The sequence below is a fragment of the Gallus gallus genome, chromosome 2 (assembly GCF_016699485.2).
Source record: "Gallus gallus isolate bGalGal1 chromosome 2, bGalGal1.mat.broiler.GRCg7b, whole genome shotgun sequence".
Lineage (NCBI taxonomy): Eukaryota > Metazoa > Chordata > Aves > Galliformes > Phasianidae > Gallus > Gallus gallus.
Window position 1 is genome coordinate 9,547,660 of NC_052533.1, and position 26,024 is coordinate 9,573,683.

At 35.6% G+C, this 26,024-nt stretch overlaps 1 protein-coding gene across 4 annotated transcripts; it reads left to right on the top strand.

Moving 5' to 3' along the window:
- The first annotated feature begins 412 nt into the window (after nt 1–412).
- Nucleotides 413–25,942, top strand: WDR60 (WD repeat domain 60). 4 transcript variants are annotated; one of them, XM_025148317.3, is made up of 24 exons: nt 413–526; nt 1,688–1,741; nt 3,079–3,502; nt 4,013–4,065; nt 4,740–5,063; nt 5,970–6,031; nt 6,987–7,044; nt 9,442–9,519; nt 10,689–10,911; nt 12,557–12,659; nt 14,552–14,681; nt 15,195–15,306; nt 15,592–15,686; nt 15,986–16,115; nt 16,997–17,169; nt 17,696–17,858; nt 19,287–19,400; nt 20,014–20,075; nt 20,791–20,842; nt 21,938–21,998; nt 22,251–22,347; nt 22,607–22,738; nt 24,172–24,395; nt 25,510–25,942. In XM_025148317.3, exons 1-24 carry the CDS (start codon nt 512–514, stop codon nt 25,679–25,681), a joined length of 3,111 nt encoding a protein of 1,036 aa, XP_025004085.1. In that variant the 5' UTR covers nt 413–511; the 3' UTR covers nt 25,682–25,942. The 4 variants fall into 4 exon arrangements, with proteins under 4 accessions (XP_025004085.1, XP_015137633.1, XP_025004086.1 ...); XM_015282147.3 differs by having other exon boundaries at nt 10,716–10,911; XM_025148318.3 differs by having other exon boundaries at nt 4,016–4,065.
- Nucleotides 25,943–26,024: the final 82 nt, after the last annotated feature.

A 26,024-nucleotide genomic window follows, 5' to 3' on the forward strand; every position in this document is an offset into this window, starting at 1 on the left:
CTCACGTGTGCTGGGCAGCCTGCCACCGGCTGTGTGGGACAGAACAGCTCTGGTGCTTGGGGGAACGTTATCACCGTTTTTATACGTCTATTTTATGCGTGACGCAGCGTATCACAGTCAGCGTTTTTCTTCGTACAGTAACCGCGGATAACTTCACTAAAAGAGAATTCTCTACGCTTAGGAACGGTTTCACGGTTCTCAGCCTATAGAAGGTCAACAGCGAACAGAACAACGCGGAGCAGTACAGAGCCGACCCCTCCCCTGGCCCTCAGACCGCCTGAGGAAACCCAACTCAGGGAGGAACGCCTCCCGCCTCCGCCACGGCCCAGGCGCGCACACGGCGCTCCCGCCCCTCTCAACACTGCCATTCCCGTTCCCACAACCCCGCGCGGCGCTACCGAGGCGGGTCCTCGCCCGCCGCCCGTTGCTAGGCAGGCCCGGACGCGGCCACCGGGCCTTCGTGCCCTCCGGGAGGCGGCCGGTGGCGTAGGGTGGGACGTACCGCCCCGCCATGGAGGGCGATAAGGTGAGGGATGCTGCTGCGGGAGTCGGGAGAAGCCTCAAAAGGGCCCCCGGGGTGGCAGCGCGGCTCCTCCGCCCGGCTCGGCTGGTTCTGCCCGGCCTGCCGCAGCCCTGCGTGCCCGAGGTGCTGCGCTGCTCCGCGAGGCCCCCTCGCCCGGCCGGGTCTCGTTGCTGCCGCCCGCGTTCCTTTCATCTGCCCGCCCTGAGGCGCTCCCTGCGCCGCTCCTTTGGCTCCCGGTTCTGTTGGCCCAGCGAAGTCAGCCAAGTAGTGATAGTGAGGAAGTCCTTATTCCTGTAATGGAATAATCCTCGTTCTGTATAATCCACTGGAGGGATGGCCTTAATTCTTTACCTCTTCAAGAGCTCTCAATTAGGCAAATGGTGTTGGAAATGAGAGGAAGGCAGTGAGGTGGCTGTGGTCTGGAATGTGTCGTGTGAGTGGGAAAGCAGCTGGGGAGCCACTGAAGCCAGAGAAAAAGAAAGAGAGGGTCTGCTACTGTCCTCAAGTATCTAAAGAGGTTATGTGGAAAAAATGGAGCCAAAGTCTTCACTGAAATGGTCAGTGAGAGAAGACAACAGCCCTAAATACCAGTGAGGGAAATTATGACATGGTATATGGCAAATATTTTCCGATGGGAGTGCTCAAACCCTGAAACTGAATTCCCAGTACAATCACCAACCTCAGAGATATTAAAAACTAAGTCTCTGACCTGGACTTTGAAGGTAGAAGCAGGAGGTTGAACCCAGTAACATTGATACACTGATTACTTCCCAAAGGTATGCGGCCCAGCTGTGTTTACCCACTTGGTCTGTAATACTACTGAATGACTATCATTGAAAAAAGAGAGAATTTTGAGCTTCCTTAGAGGGCCCTACTGTCTGTCATCATAGGCAGTATCCGTGAGGCTTTATGGAAACAGCTGGTTAATCCAGTAGAAGTCTGAGCTTCAAGCCTCTTCCAAGACTAGTCAAATCAGATACATTGCAAGTACCTGATAAGAAAGTACCTTAACACATATACATTAAGACTAAGTTAAATTAATGTTTACATAACAAAATTTGGCATTACTTGCCAGCTTGATCCTTGCCTTTGAAAAGCTATTATTTTTAAGTGATTTACTTCTCACTGAAATTGATTACTGTCTTGCTATCTTTTCTGTTTTAGAGAAGAACCAAAGAAGATACTTGGAAATCAGAAGAACTTAGGAAACATCTTAGGGTAATTTTATTTCTATTAATTTTTGTATTAAGTTACCTTGTAGAGATGGCATCTGTGGACAGTCTAAACAGAGAGGTATGACTGCTTGTTCTACTTGGAACTCTGTGTTCTGGGATCTTTAGCTCCACAATGGGCTATTCTGGAACCTCTCTAGTCCAGCTATGTCCAGTGTCTGGCACATTCAACTGTTTCTAGCAATGTAAGTCATATAATATTACTGCTCAGATTTCATAATTAAGTAAGTGGAAATAATACCACTGGTATGGGAATCACATTACACAATGGGATGTGATTTGCCAACCGCCCAAATCCAAGTTACGATTCTGCTTTATACATACTTACTCAGTTTCCTACATCTACGTTTTTCATTGTAATTGCTGTTGTTATGTTATATTACTCATGTGCTTATAAGCTGGTTAATTACTTTATCCATTGGCCAAATACACATTCATGCTGTGATCAGTAATACCATTCACATTCATCAGATATTTTTTTAAAAGCTGTTTTCCAGTGCTCATCTTTCTTTGTCTTGTGCAGATACTCATTAGTTCTTTGACAATCAGTAGATACTCTGCTTGTTTTTTACCTAACTTTCTGCCAATTGCATTTCAAAGCTTCCCATTAGTTCAGTGCCAATGCTGTAGTAAGTACTTTGTGCTTTCTAGATACTCAGTAATATTTCCTCTACTTCCATGTAAGGTAATGCTAACAAATTTGGCTTGGAATGTTTTGGTCCCCCCAGAAATAGAGTGATTGGGCTTTCATTACTGTGAGACAGATGGATAAAGTTTAATTCACTTTACTCATTGACTGTAATCAAATGAAGTTCTGTTTGTTCTGCATTAAATAAATAGCCAAAATCTTGGATGTAGCTAAACCAGTGGGAGCTTTGGTACATGCTCCATGAATGTTCAAATATAACTTCTTATAATGTTGAAAAGATACAGGGATAGTAGCATCCTCATGGGATCTATGCCAAAAATTTTCTTTCACAACTTTTTATGTTGTGTTCTGCTTTCTGTTCAAGTAAAATCTAGTCTTCTATTCTAATGGCAGTTGCAGGATAACCAGTTGTCCATCATTGCTCTTTATTTCTGTTATATATTTTACAAGATGGCACAGTTTCTCTAAATGAGCTAAATGATTTAAGACACTCAGATATTTTTTTTTTGCCTAACTCTAAACAGAATAATGCACAGTTCTACTGGTTTTTTTTGTTGTTGTTTGTTTGTTTGTTTGTTTTACCAAAATCTTTTCACATGCATTGGGAGTGCATCTTATAAATCTCACTTATATGTTCTTTCTAACAGATTTTTTTTTTTTTTTTGGTACATCAGGCATCACAGCCAGAGAGTCAAAATGAAGACAAAAAGCACAGAGAAAAGAAACTGCAGAAAGAGAAGGTTGTTCATGCCACAGGCACTTACAAAGATGAACGCAAAGACAGAGGGAAGAGCAAGGAAAGAATGAGAGAGAGACTGAGATCTGTTGAAAGAGACAAGGATAAAATGAGAGAAAGGGGAAAAGAACACCACAGAGATCAAGACAGAGAGAGACATCAAGATAAGTTTAAAGAGTCAAGTTTAGAGAAGGAAAGATACCATGTACCAAAAGATAAAGACAGGGAGAGCAATACAGAAGGTGATAAAATGCATAAAAGACATGAGATAAAGCAAACAGATATGCAAAATAATCTTAAATCATTTGAAGGAAGAGATAAAGGACATCACAGAAGAAGAGAAAAAAGCAGGCATCGTTTGGGTAAGTTGCTTTGTGTTGCTCTTTTACTTTGAAGTATTTGTTTTCTAGGTAGAAATTCAGAGAGAATGAAGACAAGCAGGTTTGAGCACCTCATGAAATACGTATCTTTACAGAATCTGTGGCATATTTTTTATTTATTTTTTTAATTTTGATGCTGACTTCCCTTTCTTTGGAAAGATAGTGAGCTTCACTGTTTTTGTTGGTCAGTTGACTAGAATGGAAGCACCTTCCTGCCCATACATTCTCTACTGCTTGATGTATTGGAATCCCAAATAGTAGTTAGTAGCATGTGTAGTTACTCTTAGCATTACAAAAGGCTATTAAGAACAGAGGGATTCATCAGGAAAGTAGAAAGCTTTGTAGAGAGAATTTCAACTGAATCTTATTTTAGAAAGTTAATGTGTTTTAGAAAGTAACGGTCAATGAAATAATGTAAAAATAATTTCTACATTCAGTTTTCTACAGTTAATTATGTACAAAGTTTGTGCACATTTTTTACATATTTTCTAGAAGAGGAGAAAACCAGAGGTGAAGAGCGAGAAAGAAGACATACAAGGAAGAAGGTAAGGGAAAGGAATGCAGTGTTTTGTGATGGAGTAAGATAAGATTGTAAAATAAGAAAGAAACTGGATCAGACCACACTCCCCAAGAAATTCAAGAACTGCATATAAAGCAAAGTTCTCATGAGTGTACAAAATATACAACAAAATATGACTGAGCTATTCTATTTTAAGGAGATATTTCATTCCTTTAAAAAAAAATAAAAAGGAATTTTGGGTTTAAAAATAGCTTTATTTTTGTACAGCTTCATCAGATTTTCTCATCTGCTATTTATGCTTTGCTGCAAGGATATTGGTATACACCTTACTTTATGATAGATGACCTTGTAATTAAATAATTAAATTGCATGTGAAGAATATGTAATTGAAAGAGACTGTTGGACCTAGTAATTAAATCATTAAATTTATATGTGAAGAATATGTAATTGAAAGAGACTGTAGTAAACTATGCAGTGCCCCGAAGAAATATCAGAATCTGAAGTGTTGTGATAATTCACAACTTGCTTCTACATCGTTGCTTATGAAAAAAAAAAAATGGCCAGAAGATCTATAATGGCAAAAAGAGAGAGTTAATTAGCAAATCTGTCTATGTTTATCCATTTAAACTATGTGTTTGTAAGATAAAACAATCTTGTAGAGCTTTCTAGCTCTTCAGTGTTATTTTTCTTATTTTTCAGGATAATAATACGAAAACCAGCATCGACATGTTTTTAGCAGACAAAGTTGGAGGAGGTGAACATGGACACAAGTTACAGAAAGATAAAGAATTGGGTAAAGAAGAAGAAAGGAGATACAGGGAAAAAAAAGAACATTCCATTAGGCTGGAAAAAGACAGACTTTCAAAAGAGAGAGGCCATAAATCTTACAAAAAAGAAGAGGAAGAAAGACATAAGTCAAAGAGATCTGTGGAGGAATACTCCTGTGAAGACAGAGGACAGCCAGCAGAAGATAGGAAGAGAGTAAAAAGTGGGGAAAATGAAAGAAAGAAGCTTGATCTTAGGGTTAGTTGTTTTGTTTTTACACTTAAAATCATTACCTTGTCACTTGCTCTCATTGTTTTATATATAATTACTGATAAAGTGAGCAATAAAAATAGTAGGATTGTATGTCAGCTTCTGAAATTTGAGGCTAAGATAGTATATTGAAATACTGCGTCTGCATTTAAGTGTTTGGATCCAGAGCCGATTCTGCCCATGAAATTTAAACTGGGAACTTATGTATATGTCAGAAATTCACTTCTTTTATGAAATTCTTGATTACTGTGACCTTCAAAAGTCAAGAGCAGGCTGGCGATGCATTAAAATGTAGTGACTTATTCAAGTAGCTGTTACTGAATATACTCAGCTATACATCAGCTATGCTGATGATTCTGTTTCAGAGTTACATTCCTTTTTCTTATGTTCATGGATAGATAAAAAGGGAATTTATCTTGAAGGACCTATTGAGTACATTTCCAGACTTAGACATACCTTCATAATATGGACTTGAAGAGTCTAGTCATATACTGGGAAACCATTGTTAACTAGTGTAGTAACTTTAAGGCATCCTTTAAATAAGTTAATACTTGGCTGGAGTAAATTCTATAGGGGTTGTGTTAAGCAAAGGAGAAGGCTCAAGGTCCCTTTTCCTGTACTCTCCCAAGTATTTAATATTTTCAGGAGAAACTCATGTATATAACATATATTTTGGTTTCTTTCTTTAACATAGCTGTAAAGAGGGGAGTATTCTGAAAATAGTTAATACACAGAACTTCTTACAAGCAATGACCAATGTCCAATGTGTTGTTGCAATTCGTTTATTATAAACCTGTTTTACTGTTAAGTATCACTACTACTAATACAGGCGTATGTACATATTTCCTTCTGGCATTTCTGACACTTGAATATTGTGATTTTTTTTTTTTACAGAAGAGTGAACACAAAACAGAGGAGGAGAATCAAGGAGAAGAAATGAGCCATGAGCATGTAAGGTAAATTCAGAGATTTAAAATGAGTGTGTACTGTATGGCATCTACTCAGATGCAGTCAATGCTAAAACATTAAGCATGAATTCTTGATCTCACAGTATCTAGTGTTTTGTCTCCAGTATGATTTATTTAAAAACATGTATACCATGTATACTTATATTCTGTTTGTTCTTTTTTGTGCACCAGGGTAGTGGGAGAAATTTTGCTGTCCTTGCAAACTACAGATATATTAATCTAGCCACTTTGCTCAGGAGAAAAAATGCTGTTCTTTTACCACCTGAAATTCACTATGTAGTCATGTGGACAAATGTAAGGTTTATGACAAACACCACCCTATTTTTACTGTTGCTTTTTCATCTTTGTCAGTCCAACCACCAGTATATCTGAGCACTTTCTTCCTTCTTAAAGAAGAACTCAGAACAGTCTTGAAGCCTGATACTCAGTTTCTGAAATAATCAAAAAAATTGTTAAGGAGCAGAGGTGGTTCTTGGTTTTCTCCCTGATTGTTTCGTCCTCATAAAGAAACCCTCGGAATGAAACACCAGCTTTGAATGTCAGACTGTGATTTACATAGATTAGCACATGTTATGTTACACCAATATTATCTTGATGTCCAGTTGACTGCAGGTATTACTAAAATGAATATGTGTGGATTTCAGATTTTTTTCCTCCCTCATCATTCTTTTGCACTGATGGAATTGCTGACATTATATCTGGATAAATTTTTTTTTTGCAATTCTTGGCTGACTGATCTCTTTGTGGTTTCATTCTTACTTTATATCAAAAAGAGATCTATAAAAGTGTATGCAGAAATGTTCCTGTTTATATTGGAAAGTTTCAGGGTTTTTTCATTTGCAGGAAGAAGCAGTAATTTTTTTTCTTACAAACAACAACAACAACAAAAAACAGTGCTTTCTTCTGAGTTAACTGTTAAAATTGACATTCTGTTCTTCAATAGGACTGGAAAAGATAAAGGAAAAATCAGTGAAAATGAGAAAAGAGACACAAGTCAACAGGTAAAAATACCTGATTTTGAATCTTAGAATGTTGTGTTTTTCTTTGGGTTAATAACAATTACAATATGTATTTCAATACAATACCATTTCACCATTCTGAGATAAAATTTATGTATATTCATTGATCTTCAGATATCAAACTCTCTTTTCAGATGTAGCATTAACAAGTGGATTTATTCTGTATAAATTTGCCAAGCATTAAAGGTAGCCAGTTATTAATCTTTTATCAGTATCTTCTGCACTTGAAAAAGTAATTCTCAGTAGGTGGAAAGACTTCAGGCATATGTAAGGTAAATAATCTACAGTTATCTATATTTCTCTTTCTCTAAACAGCTGACACAGGCGAATAAAGTGTAGCGTAAGCCAAATAAAATGCAGCTAGCAATGTAATTCTGTTTTACTTTCAGCAGTTGCCACAGGAAAGAAGAAAGTATTTTTATAAACAGGCAGGGTGTTCATTCATTCATTTGTTTTTAAATGGACAGGTGCTGACAGACCTGCGTTTTCAGCAAGTGTAGTATGCAAGCTCCACAAACTTGGGTTTATTTGGAACCATCTATGCAGATATTAGCATAATTTTATCATGAAAAGCTTTAAAATATTTTATGATATTTTGAACTATTTGTAACCATCCTCCAAAACCCAAATTCTTTTTTGGTGTTTTTTTGTTTTTTTAATATGGTTAGGGTTCTGATGGGAGAAAATGTGGTTGTACTGATTGAAAACATATGCTTTTTTGTATTCTCATGTTGTGGGCAGCCATTTATCTTTCATACATACCTCAGATGTATATCTTTCAAAGACGTTTTAACTTCTATTATAACCTGTTTTCAAGCTACAAATACATCTGTTTCAAGACTGTTCTAAGACCTCTGTTATCTGTTATTTTTTTGTTCTAATGTCTATACATTTCTGTTATTCTTGCTTTAGGACTAAATTTTAGCCTAAATACTTTTTTAGGTTTTCTTCTCCTATTGAGTTTATAGGAAGCATCTCTGTTCTTTCTCTGACCTTCTTTTGATGACCCTGACAATCCAAACTCTTCATTCTTCCCATAATCTGAGCATCTGTCTCTTTGTTTCAATTTGCATTCATTTTTCTTGAATATGGGTGGCCAGAGCTGAACTCAGTATTGAATGCAAATTGTCATCAGTGCCTTGCGTAATACTGTCCGGGACATAAATACTTATGTGTTCCTGAAAGAAGCTTTCCAACATATTTTTAATATGCACAGTTCTTTTCACTGTGGTGGAGAGTCATGCTGGATCAACTAATGCATTCCAACTATTCTCTTCCTCCATTGTTTCCAACAGCTGAGGTTCCAGGTTGCAGCTGGGATTGCACTAATCATTAAGGCCCAGATTTAACTTACCTTTAGGTATGAGTTGTTTGTGGTGAGGACATAAACTTCCCTGAATTACCTCTGTAATCTGTGGGGAAAAATAAGCAGTTTAATTATTCCAAGTTTGGTCTTCTGCACTAATTTCTCTGTCTTCATTGGTAATAGACTGCAAACTAGAAGGGGGTAGTTAAGCCAAATTCCATGGGGAAGTTTTGCCCAGTTTTGTCCATGTTGTTCCAAATGACAGCCTAACTAATATAATCTATTCTTGATCCCAAGATTAGTCTGGAAAATGACTGAAAGTGGCAGCCAGAAATACAAGTACTCTAGTTCTAGTTCTATCCGTTTGATGACTGAAAAACAAGGTATCCATATAAGCTGTCTGTGCTTTTATAACATCTGTAATACCTCTGAGAGGAAAGTACTACATTCATTGAAAAGCAGGTAGTTACCAATCCATGCTGTATTTGCAGTTGATAGAAATGGGATTGTAGGCATTGAGCTAGACAAACTGCTGAAATGAATTTCATGAGTTTCCAATCCCTGGTCCTGATGCAGAGGGTATATGTAGGGGATTCCTAGTCTGAAGACTGTTACCTGAGACAGGAAGCTCTTGAACAGTCATGAAAGGTTCAAACGTGTGACTGACTAAAGATTGATGGGTTGATGTGTGTTGGTTAAGCTTTTGGTTTGTTTTTTATTGTGTTGGGGTTATTACCATGTTAGTTATTTTAAACAAGTTCAATAAGTTTAAGGCAGCTTCTCTGAAGTTATTTCAGTGATTCTGTAAACCTTACTGCATGTAAGTATATTAGAGAATTGAATGTTTACCAAGTTTTTTATATGTAAGACTTATTTTCTCACTCCATACATGTATCTCTTTTCCTGATTCCAACATCTGCATTATTTTATCCACAAATGGAGTCCTGCAGTATGGTTTAGGTATAGAGATATCTTTATGTAATCCCCTAAAAAATAGAACAGTTTTATTTTGTTGTTACAAAATATGATTTTGGTGATACCACGTAACAGTTTCACTTACTGTTTTTGTTTAGGAAGTTAAAGGTACACACATCTATAATTCAGACCCAGAACCGGATAACTTTTCAGCAGATTATGAAGATGATTTTGAAGTAAGTAAAAACATAAAATTGTCCTTTTGAAATAATTCTCAAGTGTCAAAATATTGGTTAACTTTATTAACAGAAATGTAAACTAAAGGATGTGGAATGCTTTTTATTTTTACTTTTTGGTGACCTTAACTTGGCTATCTAAATATGTAACTAAAATGTTATGTTGAAACTCTCTATATTTACTTAGTTACCATTGGTGATTGGGAACCAACTTTCTCTTTTGCTGAAGTCTTCATAAGATGCCTTTTCTGTCTGTCTGACTTTCAATTATTTAAACAGGTTTCTGTGAAAAATGATGTACTTTTTAAATAATGGCAGCAAATTATCAATTTAATGAGGGAAAAAATGTCCCCATTGTTTTTCTAATGCAAAAATACATTGAAAGGACTGCTATATGTCAATACTTTTTCCATTTATTTGTTTAATTGGACTCTCTTATTTTTAGTTCTTTTTTATTTAGTTTAAAGTTAAGATAAAATACTATACCAAATGGACTTTCCTTGCTAGCTGAACCAACCACATAGTCATCTTTGTTCAGCTAAAGTAGAATTCATCTCCACTGAGGTTAGGTCTGATGCCTACCATTGAGGTATCCACTATAGTAGCCCTTTGCATTCAGTAAGAGATAAGCAAGCACTTCTAAAGCTTCTTCATATCTTTTGTTAAGTGATTTTGTGAGCATGAGATGAATTGTCTTAGTTGTGTTTAAAAGAATTATTATTATGTGCTTGAGGATGGACTTGAAAATGGATGATATGGACCTTAGGAAGATTGGAGGGTACCATTGAAGGCATTGAATTTAACCAGCAAATAAACAACTTTGTATGGGTATGAAGCATTTACGGTACTGAACACCACTATGTTCTTTAAAGAATACATAATTTGCCTGAACAAACAGCCCCTACTTTAGGATATTAAAAAAAAAATAAAAGGAAAAAGAATCTTATTTGAGGCACTGAAGAGCAAATACTAGGGGACTTTCTTCCCTTGGTTAATATGCCAACACTATCAGCACACATTGCTTTTATATAAAATAGTAGTTATTTTTAAGTTCCATTCAGTCAGAGAATTTGTAGCCATATGAATGGGAATTTTGTTTTTATCAGGAATGCATTTCCTAATTTGTTAAGCCAATCTTGAAGAATGCATCTGTAATCCATGTTTATTAGTTATTGAAAGCACTGTTACTTGTAAAGGATTATGAAGATGATTTTGATGATTACGATGAAGACAGAAGTGAAGAAGGAGATACAGAAGACAAACTAAGAGAGATTCATTTTTCCAAAACATCAGAAATTGAAGAAATTCAAAGAGCAATTAATGCAGAAAATGACAGAATCTGTACTTCACTGCCACAGACAATCAAAAATGAAAAACAGGAACCAGTCATGGGTATGTGAGTAGGGACCAGTCTTTTTATATTAAATGCATGAGTAACCCATACAGCTTATGAGTAAACAGGCCATTTCTTCCAGAAGTCTGCCAAAAGGCAGAAATCTGGTCTTTCAGATGAGTCACTTAGGTTTGTGGATAAGTGCTGTAACTTCTCATATTGCTAAAGAATGATTCAGAGGCATTACTAATCATTGAAAATGTGAAGTATAAAAGCGTACAGACTAACATTTAATGTTTCTTATTTTGGGTAAGGGAAGGATGAGGAGGTTTGGATTTTGAAATGTGTTAGAACAGTTTGGGTCTTCTGATGACATTAATTGGTCTTCTTTTAATCAAGATTGTAGTCACTGTTCTGATAGGAAAGGAGTGAAAAAAGCATACATGCTTACATGTGTAGTTTTGTATCACTTTTAAGATGTAGTCTTACCTTTAGTTGATCTGACACCTCTGAGTCCCAGATCTTTTTATTTAGCAAGCTACACCTGTGGTTCCTCTTTACACTCTCTACTTTTGTGAAAGACAGTGTAGCATTGTTGTGGAAAAGAATCTTAGACAAGTTCTTACTCTAGTTATTACAGAGTATGGCAGAACTAAGATGGTCATAAAAGAATGGCATTGTGTTTCTTTGAGCCTTTATGGTATCAATAGATTCTCAGTTAAGTTTTTGTCGCAAGTCAGAAACACTAAATTGCAGTATGGACTTCTTCTTGTAGTAGATTAATGTAATTCTTATTATTTTTCTATTAATGTGGAATTGATAACAGAAATCTATTGAAGCTCCAGATCTAATGAAGGGTATGGAATTTTAATACGTAATGTTTATAGAGAGATTACAAATTCTGAATTACAGTACTTATTGCATTCTTGTAAATTACACAATTTTATTTTAGTTTATTTTATTTGGACAAAGTTCCGAAGTTTTGTTTTGGTTAAAATGGTTATTAATCATTCTAGTAAAAAAAATTTAGAAGTTGAAAGCCCCAGTAGTAAGTGCACTCTTCCTCTGAGGAAGTGAAGCATTATGAGTCCTGTCTGGAAGTTAAATATTTGGCTCATTTGGCTTTCACCTGGCCAGGGAAGAGAGTAAAAGTTAAGATAAGATGATAGCGAATACTGATCTTAATACAGAACTTAAGTGTTGCTTTAAAAAAAAAAACAGTATTCAGTGTTTAGATTATTCATCCAGTGGCATCAATTGTGCTTCTGTTAATGAGTCTTCTGGTAGCTGTAGAGGTGAATTCTTCTTTAGAGGTGTAGCATGGACCTGGTGTATTGTGTGTGAATTTAATATAACTTAAAATTGGTCGTAGGTTGTTTTAGTGTATACAGGATAAGAGAGGACGAGCTAATGAGAGAAGAAAGGAAGAGGCACTTTCTGCATCAGTCTTCTAAAGTGAAAATTACAGTGTTCACTTATATTGATTGACTGGTAAAGGGCCATAATAAGGGGAAAAGGCTGGCCAATTACTGAAGTTAAAAAGCTTACTGTACCAACAGCATGCTAGAGGTTGCATAATATGCTATCTAGTAACTTTTTAGTAGCTTTCTGGTAATAAATCTGTCCCTTTTTATACTTTCTTCTTTATGTTTTAGTGCCATGTGAACTGTGACTTAAGACTAACTGCATTTTATAACATTACAGAAACGCAATATCCTCCTGCCAGAAACTCTTTTTGTGGAATATTCATGGATTTTGAAACAGCAAATCGAAGACAAAGTAGCCGAAATATGGCTAGTAAGCAGAAGTAAGTGTGTTTTAAATAATCCACATCAAATGTCAACGTGTAAAGTATCTTTTGTTCATTATATTTGAAATATCTGAAATTTAGAAACTTGTGAAGTTTAGAGTCACATATAATTTTGTAACCTAAAAGTAATTAGTTCTTAAGTAGGCTTTGCTATATGTCATTTTACAATGGAAATTTACCTTTGTATCAGTTTATGTAGCGTTTTTTTTACACAATGAGTTGCCAGCATTGTCATTTCTCTGTATAATTCTTCAGTCACTTAATTAGATACAGACTTAGAGTACAAAAGAGCAAGCCTCAGGGCTCTGCTGAACTGTAATTTCCTGAAATATTCAAGATGCTATATGGTACATACTGTTTCCAAAATAGCACATTCCCTTTTCAGGATAACATCAGTTGGTGTGAAAACATGTTATTACTGATTTTAAAATGATCTAGATTTGAGACTTCTAAGACAACTCTATGCTAAAAAACCACAGCAATGCTTATTTCTTGTGGAACTTGTCAGTAGCACCAGGATTAATCTGAAGCACTGTATATCTCTCTAATTTGCTCTTAAACCAACGGGATACATAAATCTAAGAACATTCAGTTTTACTGTTAATACTGGATTCTGTTGCTTTGTGGCTGCTCGTCAGTGGCTAATTTTCACAGAAGGAAAATTTTACTGTCTAAGCTAACTCATCTTGCTTAAATTTATATGTCTAAATTTCGTATGAGTTCATTGGCTAGACCTTCTCAATATACAGTGGAGAGAGATTAGGAAATTCAGGTAGGCCTCTGTCTGAAGAATCATCTTCTGAATTATTTGTCACTCTCTCCTGATTATGGAGGGAATTTGAGCAAGCAATTCAGATAAATAACTGAAATCCAGTAAAGTGAATCCCCCCTGATTCAAATGCCTTTCATACAAATTTATATAGCACCACTCTGTAGAACCTATGTAAATAGCTATGCATATAACTTTCTTTACATGCTTAAAAAGTATATAGCCTGTGAAGATAACTAGCATTTTCTTGGAAGCAGAAAAGGTTTCTGAAATATAGTGCTGTGATAATACATTACTACCAATAAGTAGACTGACAGCATCCCATATACGAGCTGCAGAACTTTGGACTTGTGTGTGTAATGATGACGCCAGTTCATATAATGTAAGAATTTTCTGAATGTGTCATTTAAGATTTCTAATGCGGAAGCTATTTTCATGAGTTTGAATTGTATCTCAGCAATCTGTTCCCACAGTGGTTCTGAAGAGATGATGTATTGGGAAGCAGAAGTAAAAATAATGTGGATAAGAAAATGCAATAGATATAATTTAGCAGCAAAAGGGAAATGTGAAAATTCCCCATATGCATAAAAAAAAATCCAACAGAAAACACTGGAAGAGCGATTCCATCTGATGTAACTCTAATCTTCTTCTTTTTTAAAAACTATCTTACTGAGAGGAAATTACAACTAAAATATACATCTGGAACACTGCTTAAGTATGTAATTGGTACAGGCCCCTAATTACATGAATTGAATTTATACTAAGTATATTAAAGAAATCTGAAAGTGAAAAAAGGAAAAAGGGAAAAGACAACAAAAATGTTGCCATTGCCACGCAATCTGTGCTATAGCATGAATGTGTAATTCAAGCAGTAAACTTTTGAAATGTAAATGTCTTAACAATTTTGTGACATTGGAATGGATAGACTGTTGTGTCCATTGTGACAAAGATTGATTTTTCATTAGCCACATATCTACACAAGTGAAGCAGTAGGACTTCACACAGATCAATGGATTTTTAAATAGGTGCTAATGCTAAAAATCCAGTTATTTTTCTTGTGGAATGCAGTATACCTGGTCTTAACTAATTTTGTGTTTCTCTTTTGAAATGTATTCTTAAGAAAACGGAGTGCAGAGCTTCTCCCACTAATTGATCTGGACTTCTCAGTTAGTTTTTGTTTATTGGATTTGCCTCCTGTAAATGAGTACGACATGTATATTAGGAACTATGGTAAAATGAACACTAAGCAGGTGAGTAACAAATGTAATATTTTAATCCTGAAAATGTCTTTTCTTGTTTTGGAGAATAGTCTCCCTTGCAAAAGGAAGTTATTAAGCTAATGAGATACCTCATTAATAAATTGTTACTTTTCGTGGCTAGTCTTTTGTTACCATAAAGCAATAATACTAAAGCTTTTGAGCCAAATAGGCCATTTCCTTTCTGCATTAGAAGAGATCTTCCTTCCTTCCCTGTTTCATAAAGGGCTTTATGTATGTTTTTGGCTCCCTGTCCCAGGTATTCTGGGTTTAGTCTATACATATGATATGAACTGTTCTGTATTTTTTCAGTAGGTCAAATGCTCTTGGGTAAAATTTATTCAAATGCATGTATGGTTACACTGTTTGTGTTGATATGCTTAGATCTGAACTCAGGAACTGAAGAGATCGAGCACTTCAATTTAAACACGAATATTTCTATCCAGTTGTGTACTGTGTTGTCATTCTTAGCTGTGTTACTCATCTCACTTTGTCTTTATACTTTAGGCCTATGTTCAGTGTAATGAGGACAATCTTGACAGAGACATTCAGACTGAGGAGGTTGAAACACTGGAGAAATGGACGCAGCATCCAGGAGAAAGTGCCCTTGTATCTGGAGGTGAATAATGTTTTAATGTTAGTGCTGTAGGCACTATGAATCCTGATGGAGAGAGTGGAGAATACATGGCAGAAACAGTTTCTTCCTCTCGGACTGTTGGCAGTGGATACGATTCCCCAGTAGAACACATTATTCAGTACTATAGTTGCTGCTGAACAGAAGTTATTCCTGCCTCTCTCCTTGTGTTTAAAACTTACGTTGTTCTTATGGTTTTCTTAATTGATTTCCTTTCGAATAAAGTGTCACTTTTCTTTTTGTTTTGTTGGGTTGTTTTTATTTTCCTAGGTCCCATAAATGGCCAGGAGATGTCAGCAAATGGAGCTCAAACACCCAAAATTGATTCACTAAGATTAGCAAATTTCCTTCGATCAGCAGGCCAGGTATACTTACATACTTCATATCCTTTATGAGTTGTGTGCATAAATTTACAATGTGGCAGATCACTCACAGTACTTGTTCTGTCTAATCTAAATAATTTACCTAAATAATACTTCCTATCAGTGAGATTCATCTCTCTGTAAAGGCATGGAACCAGATCTGTGCTAAGCTGTATTTGCAAAAGTATAAAATTAACGTGAGAGTTGGTAAAGGTTTATTAAATTCATCTGCTTTTTGAAGCTAGGAAAACTGAAAGATAAGATGACCCTTTTGCTTCTATAAATGTAATTATGTTTGAAAGGTGATTGCTGTTTTGCTAGAGGAAGATCAAGCTGCAGCACAACCCGGATGGAAACTAAGATCTCAACAAACCAGTCTGTCTATTAGTGATAGCAGTTTCCAGTTAAATACTAACCAACCATTCCTCCATGGTAAGGGAACTTTATTCTGCACTTCGTAGTATACAGTTTGAACTCTTCCTTCTGCAAAATACCATCCTGTTTATGGTTTCATAGCTGAGGTACAAACAGCACATATCAGGATATAGATGATGTAATGCTAACTTTTCTCTAATTGTTCTAATCGTGCTGTAACTCGGTACAGAATGGCTTCACATGGGTTACATCCTAGCTGCTATGGAACCAAAAGTATAGCCATTGATTAGCATGATGTCGTTGTGTCCTTGTTGTATCTTGCATCTGTTATTGAAGAGCCACCTCACAGGATGTCATTTCATGTGGGCTCTTTAGACTGAAAGTAGGGCCAAAGTAATAAATTAAGCAAAGTCATTGAATGAAGAAAATATAGCCTGATATATTTGAAGTGCGCTGTATCTTACCCACATAAGCTGTAAAAGTTCAAATGAAAAGAGAAATGAAAAATAAAATATCTAGAATTGTGTGAAGAAGACCTATTATAACCCAAAGATGTACGTATCCTAACATGAGTGTGTGAGATGAACCAGAAGCCTGGCCTGTGCTGTTTCCTGTTTGGGACTCAGCTTAATTTTCAGTGTATGTACTGATGTCATGTCAGACTCTTTAACTGGCTTGCTTATGCCCAGAATAATCATACTATTAAGTTCCTAAATCTATTCCTTTTTGCTTTCTATTTCCTTCCCTTGGATTCCTTCTCTGATTCCTCCTCTTTTCTTGAATAGCATTAAAAGCAATCCACTCTTAGCAGAAATATTCTTCATAATTATGTGTTAGCTTAATTAGCTGTTGTTATGGCAGCTAAGTATGATTTTTCATCTCCGGTGATTGTTTTTTAATTGCTTTTCTTTCTCAATTGTTTTTTTCCAATGTTTTAGACCGGAAAATATCCTGCCTATATGTCTCTCAAGTTCAGAGGCAGGCACTGCTTTCTGTTCATGGATTACCTGAAAAAGCAGGTGTTGCTTTACTGAACAGAAAAAGCATCATATGCGTTTGGAACATCTGGCAGCCCTCCTGTCCTCAGAAAGTTTTAATATGTGACTCTGAGGTATGTTTTAATAACGTTGTATAGTTGTATATTCTGTGTTGCTGTTTTTTGTTTGTTTCTTTATTTGTTTGTCTGGTTGCAAGATACACCATATTCTAAGAAAAAAAGCCAACACATTTGGGCCTCGCGAGCAAACAGTATTCTGTTTAATACTAGAATTTAGTGATGATCTTTGTTTTGCTGTTGCTTTTGTAACGTTGGCTCCATTTAATGGTTTGAAGGTGAACACAAGTAGAACAGTGGGATCAGATGTTGTCAGGACATCTTGTTACTCCTCTCTATGATACAGTTGAATTACTTCCTTCAGCTTTGTGGCAGGGCCTGCAGATTACACAACTGTCTTGACAAGTGAGGGGGAGCCTACTAAAAATTTTGTATCCTACTTTTAAATAAATTGTCCTTCTGCAGCACACACCTGTAATCTGTCTTTTCTGGATTTACATGCCCAAGAGGAACGTGTTTCAGGCTTATCAAATCATTGATCTTTTTCATTATATCAATGGTGTATATTTTTCCTACTTAACAGGTCTTATGTTGCTGCTTTAGTCCCAGGAAAACAACGTTAGTTTTTGCTGGAACAGTAGATGGTTCATTGTTGGTGTGGGATCTTCGAGAAGATGCAAGAATGCACCCTCATGTCACATTCAGTGAAACTGATTGGACATTTAGGGTTCCAACATTTTCCACTGGTTAGTATAAATGTACTCTCATTAGTCACTTGGTGGATACTGGAACAATTCCACTACAAATTCTGCTAACGCTGTTTCTCAATAGTCTTGTTTAGCCACTGCAGAGGTTATGTTTAGTCTATTCAGGGGGTAGCATGATCCTTTGAAGTCCCTACTGGAGTTTGTTCCATTGATTAGAAACAGCTTAACTTAGTGTTACATACTGGAAAGTCAGAAGACAGTTTACTTTCCAGAAGTGTTTGTGGGTGATCTTTCATCCCTTTACGTTTTCTTGTCATTGCGGTTTTCCTTTTTTCTACACCTCATCCTTTAGTATATGATCAAATAATGCAGGTGTTTGTAAACTTACAATCCATAGATGACAAATTCAGAAGCTACAGAAGTTTACTATGGCATATGAATAATATACTTGTAGACCCAATCCGAATTAACTCTGCATTTGAATTGGTGTATGAGATCCTCACAGTTTATGAATCTGATGGAAATGAATGAATCTTTATGCCTGCCTGTTACCATTGTTTTTCAGTGCAAATTTAAATAGAGGAGCAAGTCATTATTTTATTGAAGTATTCAATGTATGTAGTTGTATGTTGAGAAACTGGGAATGAGATATATAGTGCAGCATTTTGACCTTTGATTCATCTCAATCTTATTTGTAGTTTGGTGCCATTTTACTTTATACTGTGTTGTACCCTAGAGTAAAAAAATAGCACATAACCATTTTTTTGTTAATGAATGCAAAATTAGTCTATTTATTTTTCCTTTTCTTGTGAGCAGGAACTATAAATACTACAAATGCACCAAACTTATTTCATTCACAAACATATCTAATTGCAGTAGCCATGTTAAAGTAGACATGAATTGGTTGTTGGTAGACTTTTGCTTTCTCTTAGTAGAATGAAGACGTTTGGACTTGCATTGCACAGTGGGCTGGTAGTCAAACACATGGTGAACTGTTTATTTAAGGATAACTACTGTCAATTAAATAATACTTCGGAAAAGCCATTTTCTTTCAATTTTGTCATTCCTATTTTGTAAGCAGTGATTTATGTTTTCCTCTGTTGCTTATGGAGGTTGAAATTAACATAGTTCTCTTCGTGGTGGCTCTGAAATGGAAGGTGTTAGTTGAATGTGTGATAAAGTAACATAAATGCTGCAACAGTAATTTGGAAAATTGTAAGTGAAAACAAATGATGAAACACTAATTTATCTAACAGTGTTTTGTTAATTTAAAAAACTGTTTGCAATATTGTATTTTTACTTTCTAAAAGTAACTTCTGGAGACTTTTTAAAAGTAACTCACTATGGAGTTCATTATTTGTGCATATCTTTGTAATCATCTTTCTGCTATAAGCTAAAAAGTGGATACAGTTTGTTGTTTTTGTTGAAAATAGTATAGTGTTTACTTTGAATTATTCTTATTTACAGATGGTATTCTAAATTCAGTCAACCACACCTCTCCTATACTAGCAGTGGAACCTGTCTCAACTCCTCTCTACGCTGATCAGAATTATGGGCTCATGAGCCTCTCTCATCAGGAGGGTATGTAAACTGCTCTGCAAAGAATCAGTACAACTGAGTCTTTAGGTATCCAGTAAAATAAATATGTCCTAGCCAAATTCTAGGGTTTTTTTTTTTAATTGCATTCTGCCTTCTAAGTTCTTTTTAGTATCAATTACGTACACCTTCACATTTATTTTCTGTTCTGACTTATGTTCATTCTGTGCAGTATCACATCAGATGAGAGTGCTTGCTTGCAATAATGGCTATTTTCAAGACTGTATTTTGTTCTTCCATAACAAATGTGGTCACTCAAAAATTGCCTTTAGGGAAGTTTTAATCCTTCTGTAATGTCCAGAAGTTCCTGTCCGTATCATTAGAGAAACTTGTTCATGTGTGACAGCTCTTAAAATGTGTGACTGTAATTGGTGCTTCTTCTTGTGCCTTATGCCTAAATGACCAGCCTTCGTAAATAAACTTTTACCCTCATGTCCCCAGATTCTCAGGCAGTGAGATAGAGGAGACATTATTAATTCCATTGCAAGAATACAGAAGTTTCAGATAATGCATTAATCCAGGAAATGTTTAAAATCTTTTGATATCATTTAGGATGAAGGTGATTGTATGGATATGAATTGTTACTGTTCTTCCATAGAAATGTCAGGCCCTCCATTTCAGATAGCTTCAATGGATGAAAGTGGAATCCTCAATACGTGGGTGAGTAATATGTATGTGAAAAGGTAGAATATAACATCATAATAATAAAAGAACAGCAATGCAAATTTTGCATTTCTGATGAGAATTTCCTCTCTGCAAAATACAGCAGTGCTAGCCATTCTGTTGGAATTCTCCTCAAAATGTTGGACCTGACTCCCTAATGCTAGACAAAACTATTAACAAGAGCATCACAAAACACGCAATCTACTTCGCAGGAAAATGTTCAGCTATTTCTGAAGTTATTTCTGTCAGTTGAACAATGGACCTTGGCCCTCATTCATACACATCCTTTATTTTGTTTGAATCACAGTGGTTTCGTAGAGTGTACTGAATGTATGGGAGAAGTCATGTTTGTAATTTATATGAAATAAGCGCTGAAGAGGCAAAATGTAGATATCTGTGGATAAGATTATCCTGCTGTTTTTTCTTTTGTTTCCCATTAAATCAACATGGTTCTAGCTACCATCCTATGTAATTATAGGAAGGGATTTCCCATTTTCTGCCTTCTGTTAGGGAATTTCTGGTGGGCATGTGAAACTATTTTTAGCATTGCAAACACTGACAGGGAGTAAAGAGTCTACCTGTAATCATTGTAAGGTTAGACTTAACTCTAAAGGAATGTTTAGATAGGCATGTCATACATTATTACAACCATTAAGAAAACTTTAAGGTCTGGTAAATATTTATTTTTTAATGTTGAATATTGACTTTTCAGGTAGTTGTAGAGTTACAGAAAGTGGATTTAGCTGGTTCACAAACTGATTTAGGTAAGTGCTATATATTAGAGATAAAGCTTTTGAGATTGTGAAGTTACTGAGGAGGAAGAATGGTCTGTGGTGACAGCAAACAAACTAGGAGAAAGCAACACTGTTGACAAAAAGATTCATTCTGAGTAGGGCATATCTTTGCTATTTTGGGTTGTATGTTAGGTAACAGGAGCCTTAGCTTCACTACTGTCTGAATCTCTTCTGCTAATTCTGTGCTGCTGATTGCCACCACAGACAAGAACATTTCTTATAACATTGAAGATTATTTGTGTGTCCTCAACAACTTTTCTTGAAGAAAGATGAGATTTTGTGCTGTTCTTTGTCCTTCTTTAGTTTCAACCAAATTTGTTATACTGCTTTTGTTGTTACCTGTATCTCCATTTCAAAAATTATGGTGGAAGTTCTCTTTTTGGTGAGGTATTTAATTCAGTGTAAGAAAGGAGATTCTTTAAAAGGAAAACAGAAGGAGAAAGTCCTTACTGAGTTACCAAATAAAGAAAAATATTTTGTTCTGGAAGAAATGTGGACTTAGATATTTACCTGTCTGAAAATGGCTGTGATTAAAATTCCGACCCAGTTCTAAGCATATGTAAGCAGTAAAGCATTGCTAAATTATTGATAAGTTTTGTTTTATAATTTCCTGTGCCTTACCTGGCTATGTTAAGTTGCTGATGCTGGGTATTTCTGTCTGAAGAAAGGTACATTTTAAAGCTGTGTTGATGGGCTGAACACAACTTTAATTATGCTGGCATTCATTTTCTTTTCATTTGCAAAAACTTTGTGAGTTTGAAGAATTTTGGTCATTACTAACAAGTAACACGGAATGACTTCTTGTAACCATTCTTACTGTCTCATTACTGTAATTAGTTGTGAGGGATCCAAGTCAAAGGTTAGAACTCTTTAGATTATAATTCGGAAATAAATTGTTGTAAACTATGTAAAATTCTTACATATTAACATATTAGAAACAACCTCTACAATAAACAATTGTATTATGAAGTATCCTTTTATTTAATAGCTTTGGTTTTATTTTGATGCACTTTCTTAATGCAAAGCACATGAAAAAGTGTAAGTAATTCATTTCAATAATTTTAGGCTTAATTCCTGGAGGGAAAGTGAAGTTAGTACATAGCTCTACCATGGAATTGAATAACAGGTAAGAAAATGGGGGCATTTAGATTTTACATATGCATCTCATAAAGCTATTTTTTCCTATACTTTGTTGAATTGCTGTTACATAAGGGATATTTCATAATATTTACATTATTTTTTACGTTTTTTTGATGCGTAGATTTCCTAGAGCTATCCATGCACGTTTGGATTGAGAGTTTCTGTAAGATACGTGCATAGCCATAGGGGAAAACTTTCACTATACTCTTGTTGTCATTCACCTTTCTATTTTTCCTAGTCTTTTCCCAAAGGATGTGCGCCTGAGAATGCCCCAAATGCTGACTGTTAAATTTCTGCCATCTGATCCAAATCATTTCATTGTTGGAACAAACGTTGTGAGTAATATGATAAAATTCACTTTGTTGTCATTTTTGGTTTTGGGTGTGGGCCCATTTACTTGAATTTTTTGTCATGAGACTGTCTATAAAATTTGTAATTTGAGAATATTATCAAAATATGGTTACCTTTGCTAACTATTGACAACCTTTAAAGGTAGCTGTTCTGTGAAGTAAATATATAAATGTAAACTTTTGAATTACGTTATCTTGTAATACTGACAATGCAATTAATTTCTGCTTTGTTTTGTTTTTGCAGGGTCTGATAGGCCATGGTACAAGGCATGATTTAAAAGTTCTTCCAAAGCTATTCAGACCCCAGGAGATTGGGATGAGATCAATAAGCATCAATGCAATTGATTTCTTCCCTTTTGGAAAGTCACTCTTTTTGGTATGAAAATGTTTTTATTTAATGCAAGTTTATTTTTAATTATGTATTGAGGGAAATTTTCCAGTGTGACAAATTTAACTGGATGTGTTAATGGATTTATTTCCCTAATTCCAACTGCGAAGAAGGGTGTCAAACAAATACTGTGTCTCGATGTTGTAGCTTTGCTTATGTACAGGATGGAGCATCTGGGGCTCACAGAAACAAATGTCAGTCTCATGGATGCCTTTGGCTCTCTAAATTATTCTGGTGTTACTGAAATACAGCATTACTAGCAGGTCTTTAGCAGTGATGAAGCTTAAACTGTTTCTCACTCTTATTTATATGTATTTCAGTAACATAATCATTTTGGAAATAAGATACCTGTGAAAGAAATGTCTGTGGAGCATCTGTGGGCATTCCTTGCCATACTGTCCACTTCATGGTTTTGCAGCTGGCCTGCTGACAACCCCTTTCTCTTGGGGTATGCCTGGCAGCAAATGCATCCTGCATGTGGTCAGGTGTCTTCAAACCTGGCTCTGCAGTTCCTATGACACATAGTATTTTACTCATCTCCCTTGTGATAATTTATTCAGTGTAAATTGACTCTAGCTCCATATCTACTTTCTATCTACTTATCCCTGCATATACTTGTACTTGATCCTCTCTTAAATAATGCATGTTGCTAAATATGCTATGATTTACGTGACTTCATTGGGATTGCTTGAGGTATAAAATGAATGTTTGGCTACACTGTATGTATCTTGTGTCACTATGTGCAGTCTCAGAGCTTTCATGTACCCCTGTGGAAGTTTTTTCCATTTTCACAAGTGTATGCATTTAGAGTGATACTGATCCAGAGTTTGTTTTTGAAGAATCCTTTTGACTGTGAGTACAATTTGCAGTCATCTTTAAAAGTCATTGTGATTTGAAAATCCTAGTGTCTTCCTAAAGTGATGAAGGCCACAGTATAACAAAATGTCTGGAATCAGTGATATCTGCCTGCCTTTGGATTTTGCTGTTCGTTATGAATCACTTTAATATCATTGCACTGTTAAGCACAATCTGTTTTACTGAAAACTGTTCCTGGTTTTACAGTTTACCTGTGTCACTAAGTAGCCTTCTGAATTTGTCTCAAGGCTTAGACCTTACCCTGGGTCACACTGCTGTCACGTTGTGCTGATCATAGTATTAGTGAAATTGATAGTTTGAGAACTTTTTTAAATGGGAAATTGGAGCTTCATCCCAAGATTAGTGGATTTGATTACTCTAGTATACTCAGTGCAGACTTACTGCTTTTGAACTCAAGGTCACATTAAAAGTTAAAATCTGGATAGTCTATACAGTGAAATATGATAGATACGTGCCACTTAATTCAGATAGCTAATTTTATTTATATACCTGGAAGTAATGTGATTTTTAACCTGCTTGTTTTCTTCTTTTTGACTACGGTATAGGTTGGCTGTTCAGATGGAAGCATTAGATTACACCAAATGACATCAGAGTATCCCCTCATGCAGTGGAATGACAGCACAAATGGCCAGCCAGTTATTGCCCTGCAGTGGGCTTTAACCAGACCTGCTGTGTTTTTTGTCCTTGATGCATCATCTAATATTTATATCTGGGATCTTCTGGAAAATGATTTGTTTCCTGTGGCAAAGCAAACTATTCCATCAGAGAAGTAAGTACATTACTATGTTTTTACCAAAATATTAATATTCTTATGATCTACATTTTGTTTAGAGTTTGGGTGAAGATTTCTTTGCTTAACGTTAAATCCTCATTACAATTTGATTTTCTAATTGTGTTTTTAAACTTCTTGAAATTTAGAAAGAAACTACATCTAGTGTAATTCTAGTCTGTACTTATTTACATATTATTTTATACAGTCTGACAAAGAAGTCATGTTAGTATAAGCCAAAATTAGAAATAATGTTATCACTGGGACAGCTGTTTTTTCTGTATGTGGAAAAGTTGCTGTTTGCATGTGGAACAAAATGTTACGTCCACTGAAATCAGTGGACTGCTTGAGGACAAAGATAATTTTCTGAATAAGGATCAGCCCCAAAAATACACAAGATATGTTGGAGAATATTTTAGATTCCTGTGTATATTAAGTTATTCAATATAAAGATACATATTGTGCTTACTGTCACAACCAATAATATTTTTGGCTAGCATACATTCACCAAGACTAAAACCAGGGCAGTCTCACAGTGGTATTGCTGTGGTGAGTTTACACTTACAGGATATTGAGGTATCCTGTAGATTGATCTATAATCAGTTCAATTTAGCCTTTCTGAATTACAGTCTTGAGGATTCTCTTTCTTCCCTGCTGGGAACGCTCCTGGGAGAATCTCTCTTCCTTAGGCTTAAAGTTATTTTGGTGAATATCCTTCTAACTAAAAGCTTTCCTTATTGTTTTTCCAGCTATAGATAGCAAAGTGCTGCTAGTTTGGGAAGAAGTAAATACATTTTTTTAAGTAGTTTTACTCCGTGGTTTAGAAAATACCACTAAAAGTATCCAGTTCATTTTTGCAAGCTTAAAATAATTTTATGTTAAGATCAGCTTCTAAGCTGATGATGGAATCTGTGAACAGGGGGAAAATTTCCTCTTACATTTACATTCAGTGATTGCTTCTGTTGGAAGGCCAGAGAACATGCTGGGACTTGAAATAGGGAGGAATATTACGCTATGACAATGAGAAGGTACCAGGAATCATTTAGATAAGTAACTCACTAAAACATTTTGTCTCAATTAACCATACCACCCTCTTCCCCCCTTTTGATTTCAGTGTTATAACTATGGCTCTACTTGGAGAACCAGAAAAAACAAATGGATTGTTAGGAATTGTGCTGGCCAACAACTCTGGAGAGATAGACATTCACTGTGTAAAGAAGAAGTGGGCATTACCTCAGCCTGAGGAATCTGAAAAACTAAATTTGCTTCTGTTGCGGTCTTGTTAGAAGCAGAAAACAGTTTGGTGTAAAATATTTATGATTTTTGACTGCATTTAAAAGATTTGTAGCATAATTTTGTATATTACTTGTATATATTTTAACTAAAATCCATGCATTATTTTAGTTGAATATATATATTTTATCCTAAAAATGACAGAATCAAATTTTGCTTATTATACTAAAAAGATGATCTGTGTTTCTATGTTGAAAGAGTTCTAGATTTGTATATTTTCCAAAAATTCTTAAAATATATTCCTATAAATTACAGTGCTGTTTTTCATTATTCCATTCAGAAGTCAATGATTGCAATCCTTTGTTTGGCGAACATAAAATTTTGCCTCTGTGTAAA

Excerpts from the sequence above, each read along its gene's own strand:
- WDR60 (XM_025148317.3), top strand. Across the intron at positions 9,520-10,688 it reads ATTATGAAGATGATTTTGAA|TTATTGAAAGCACTGTTACT; the intron begins GTAAGTAAAAAC and ends CATGTTTATTAG. Across the intron at positions 20,843-21,937 it reads TGGTTCACAAACTGATTTAG|GCTTAATTCCTGGAGGGAAA; the intron begins GTAAGTGCTATA and ends CAATAATTTTAG.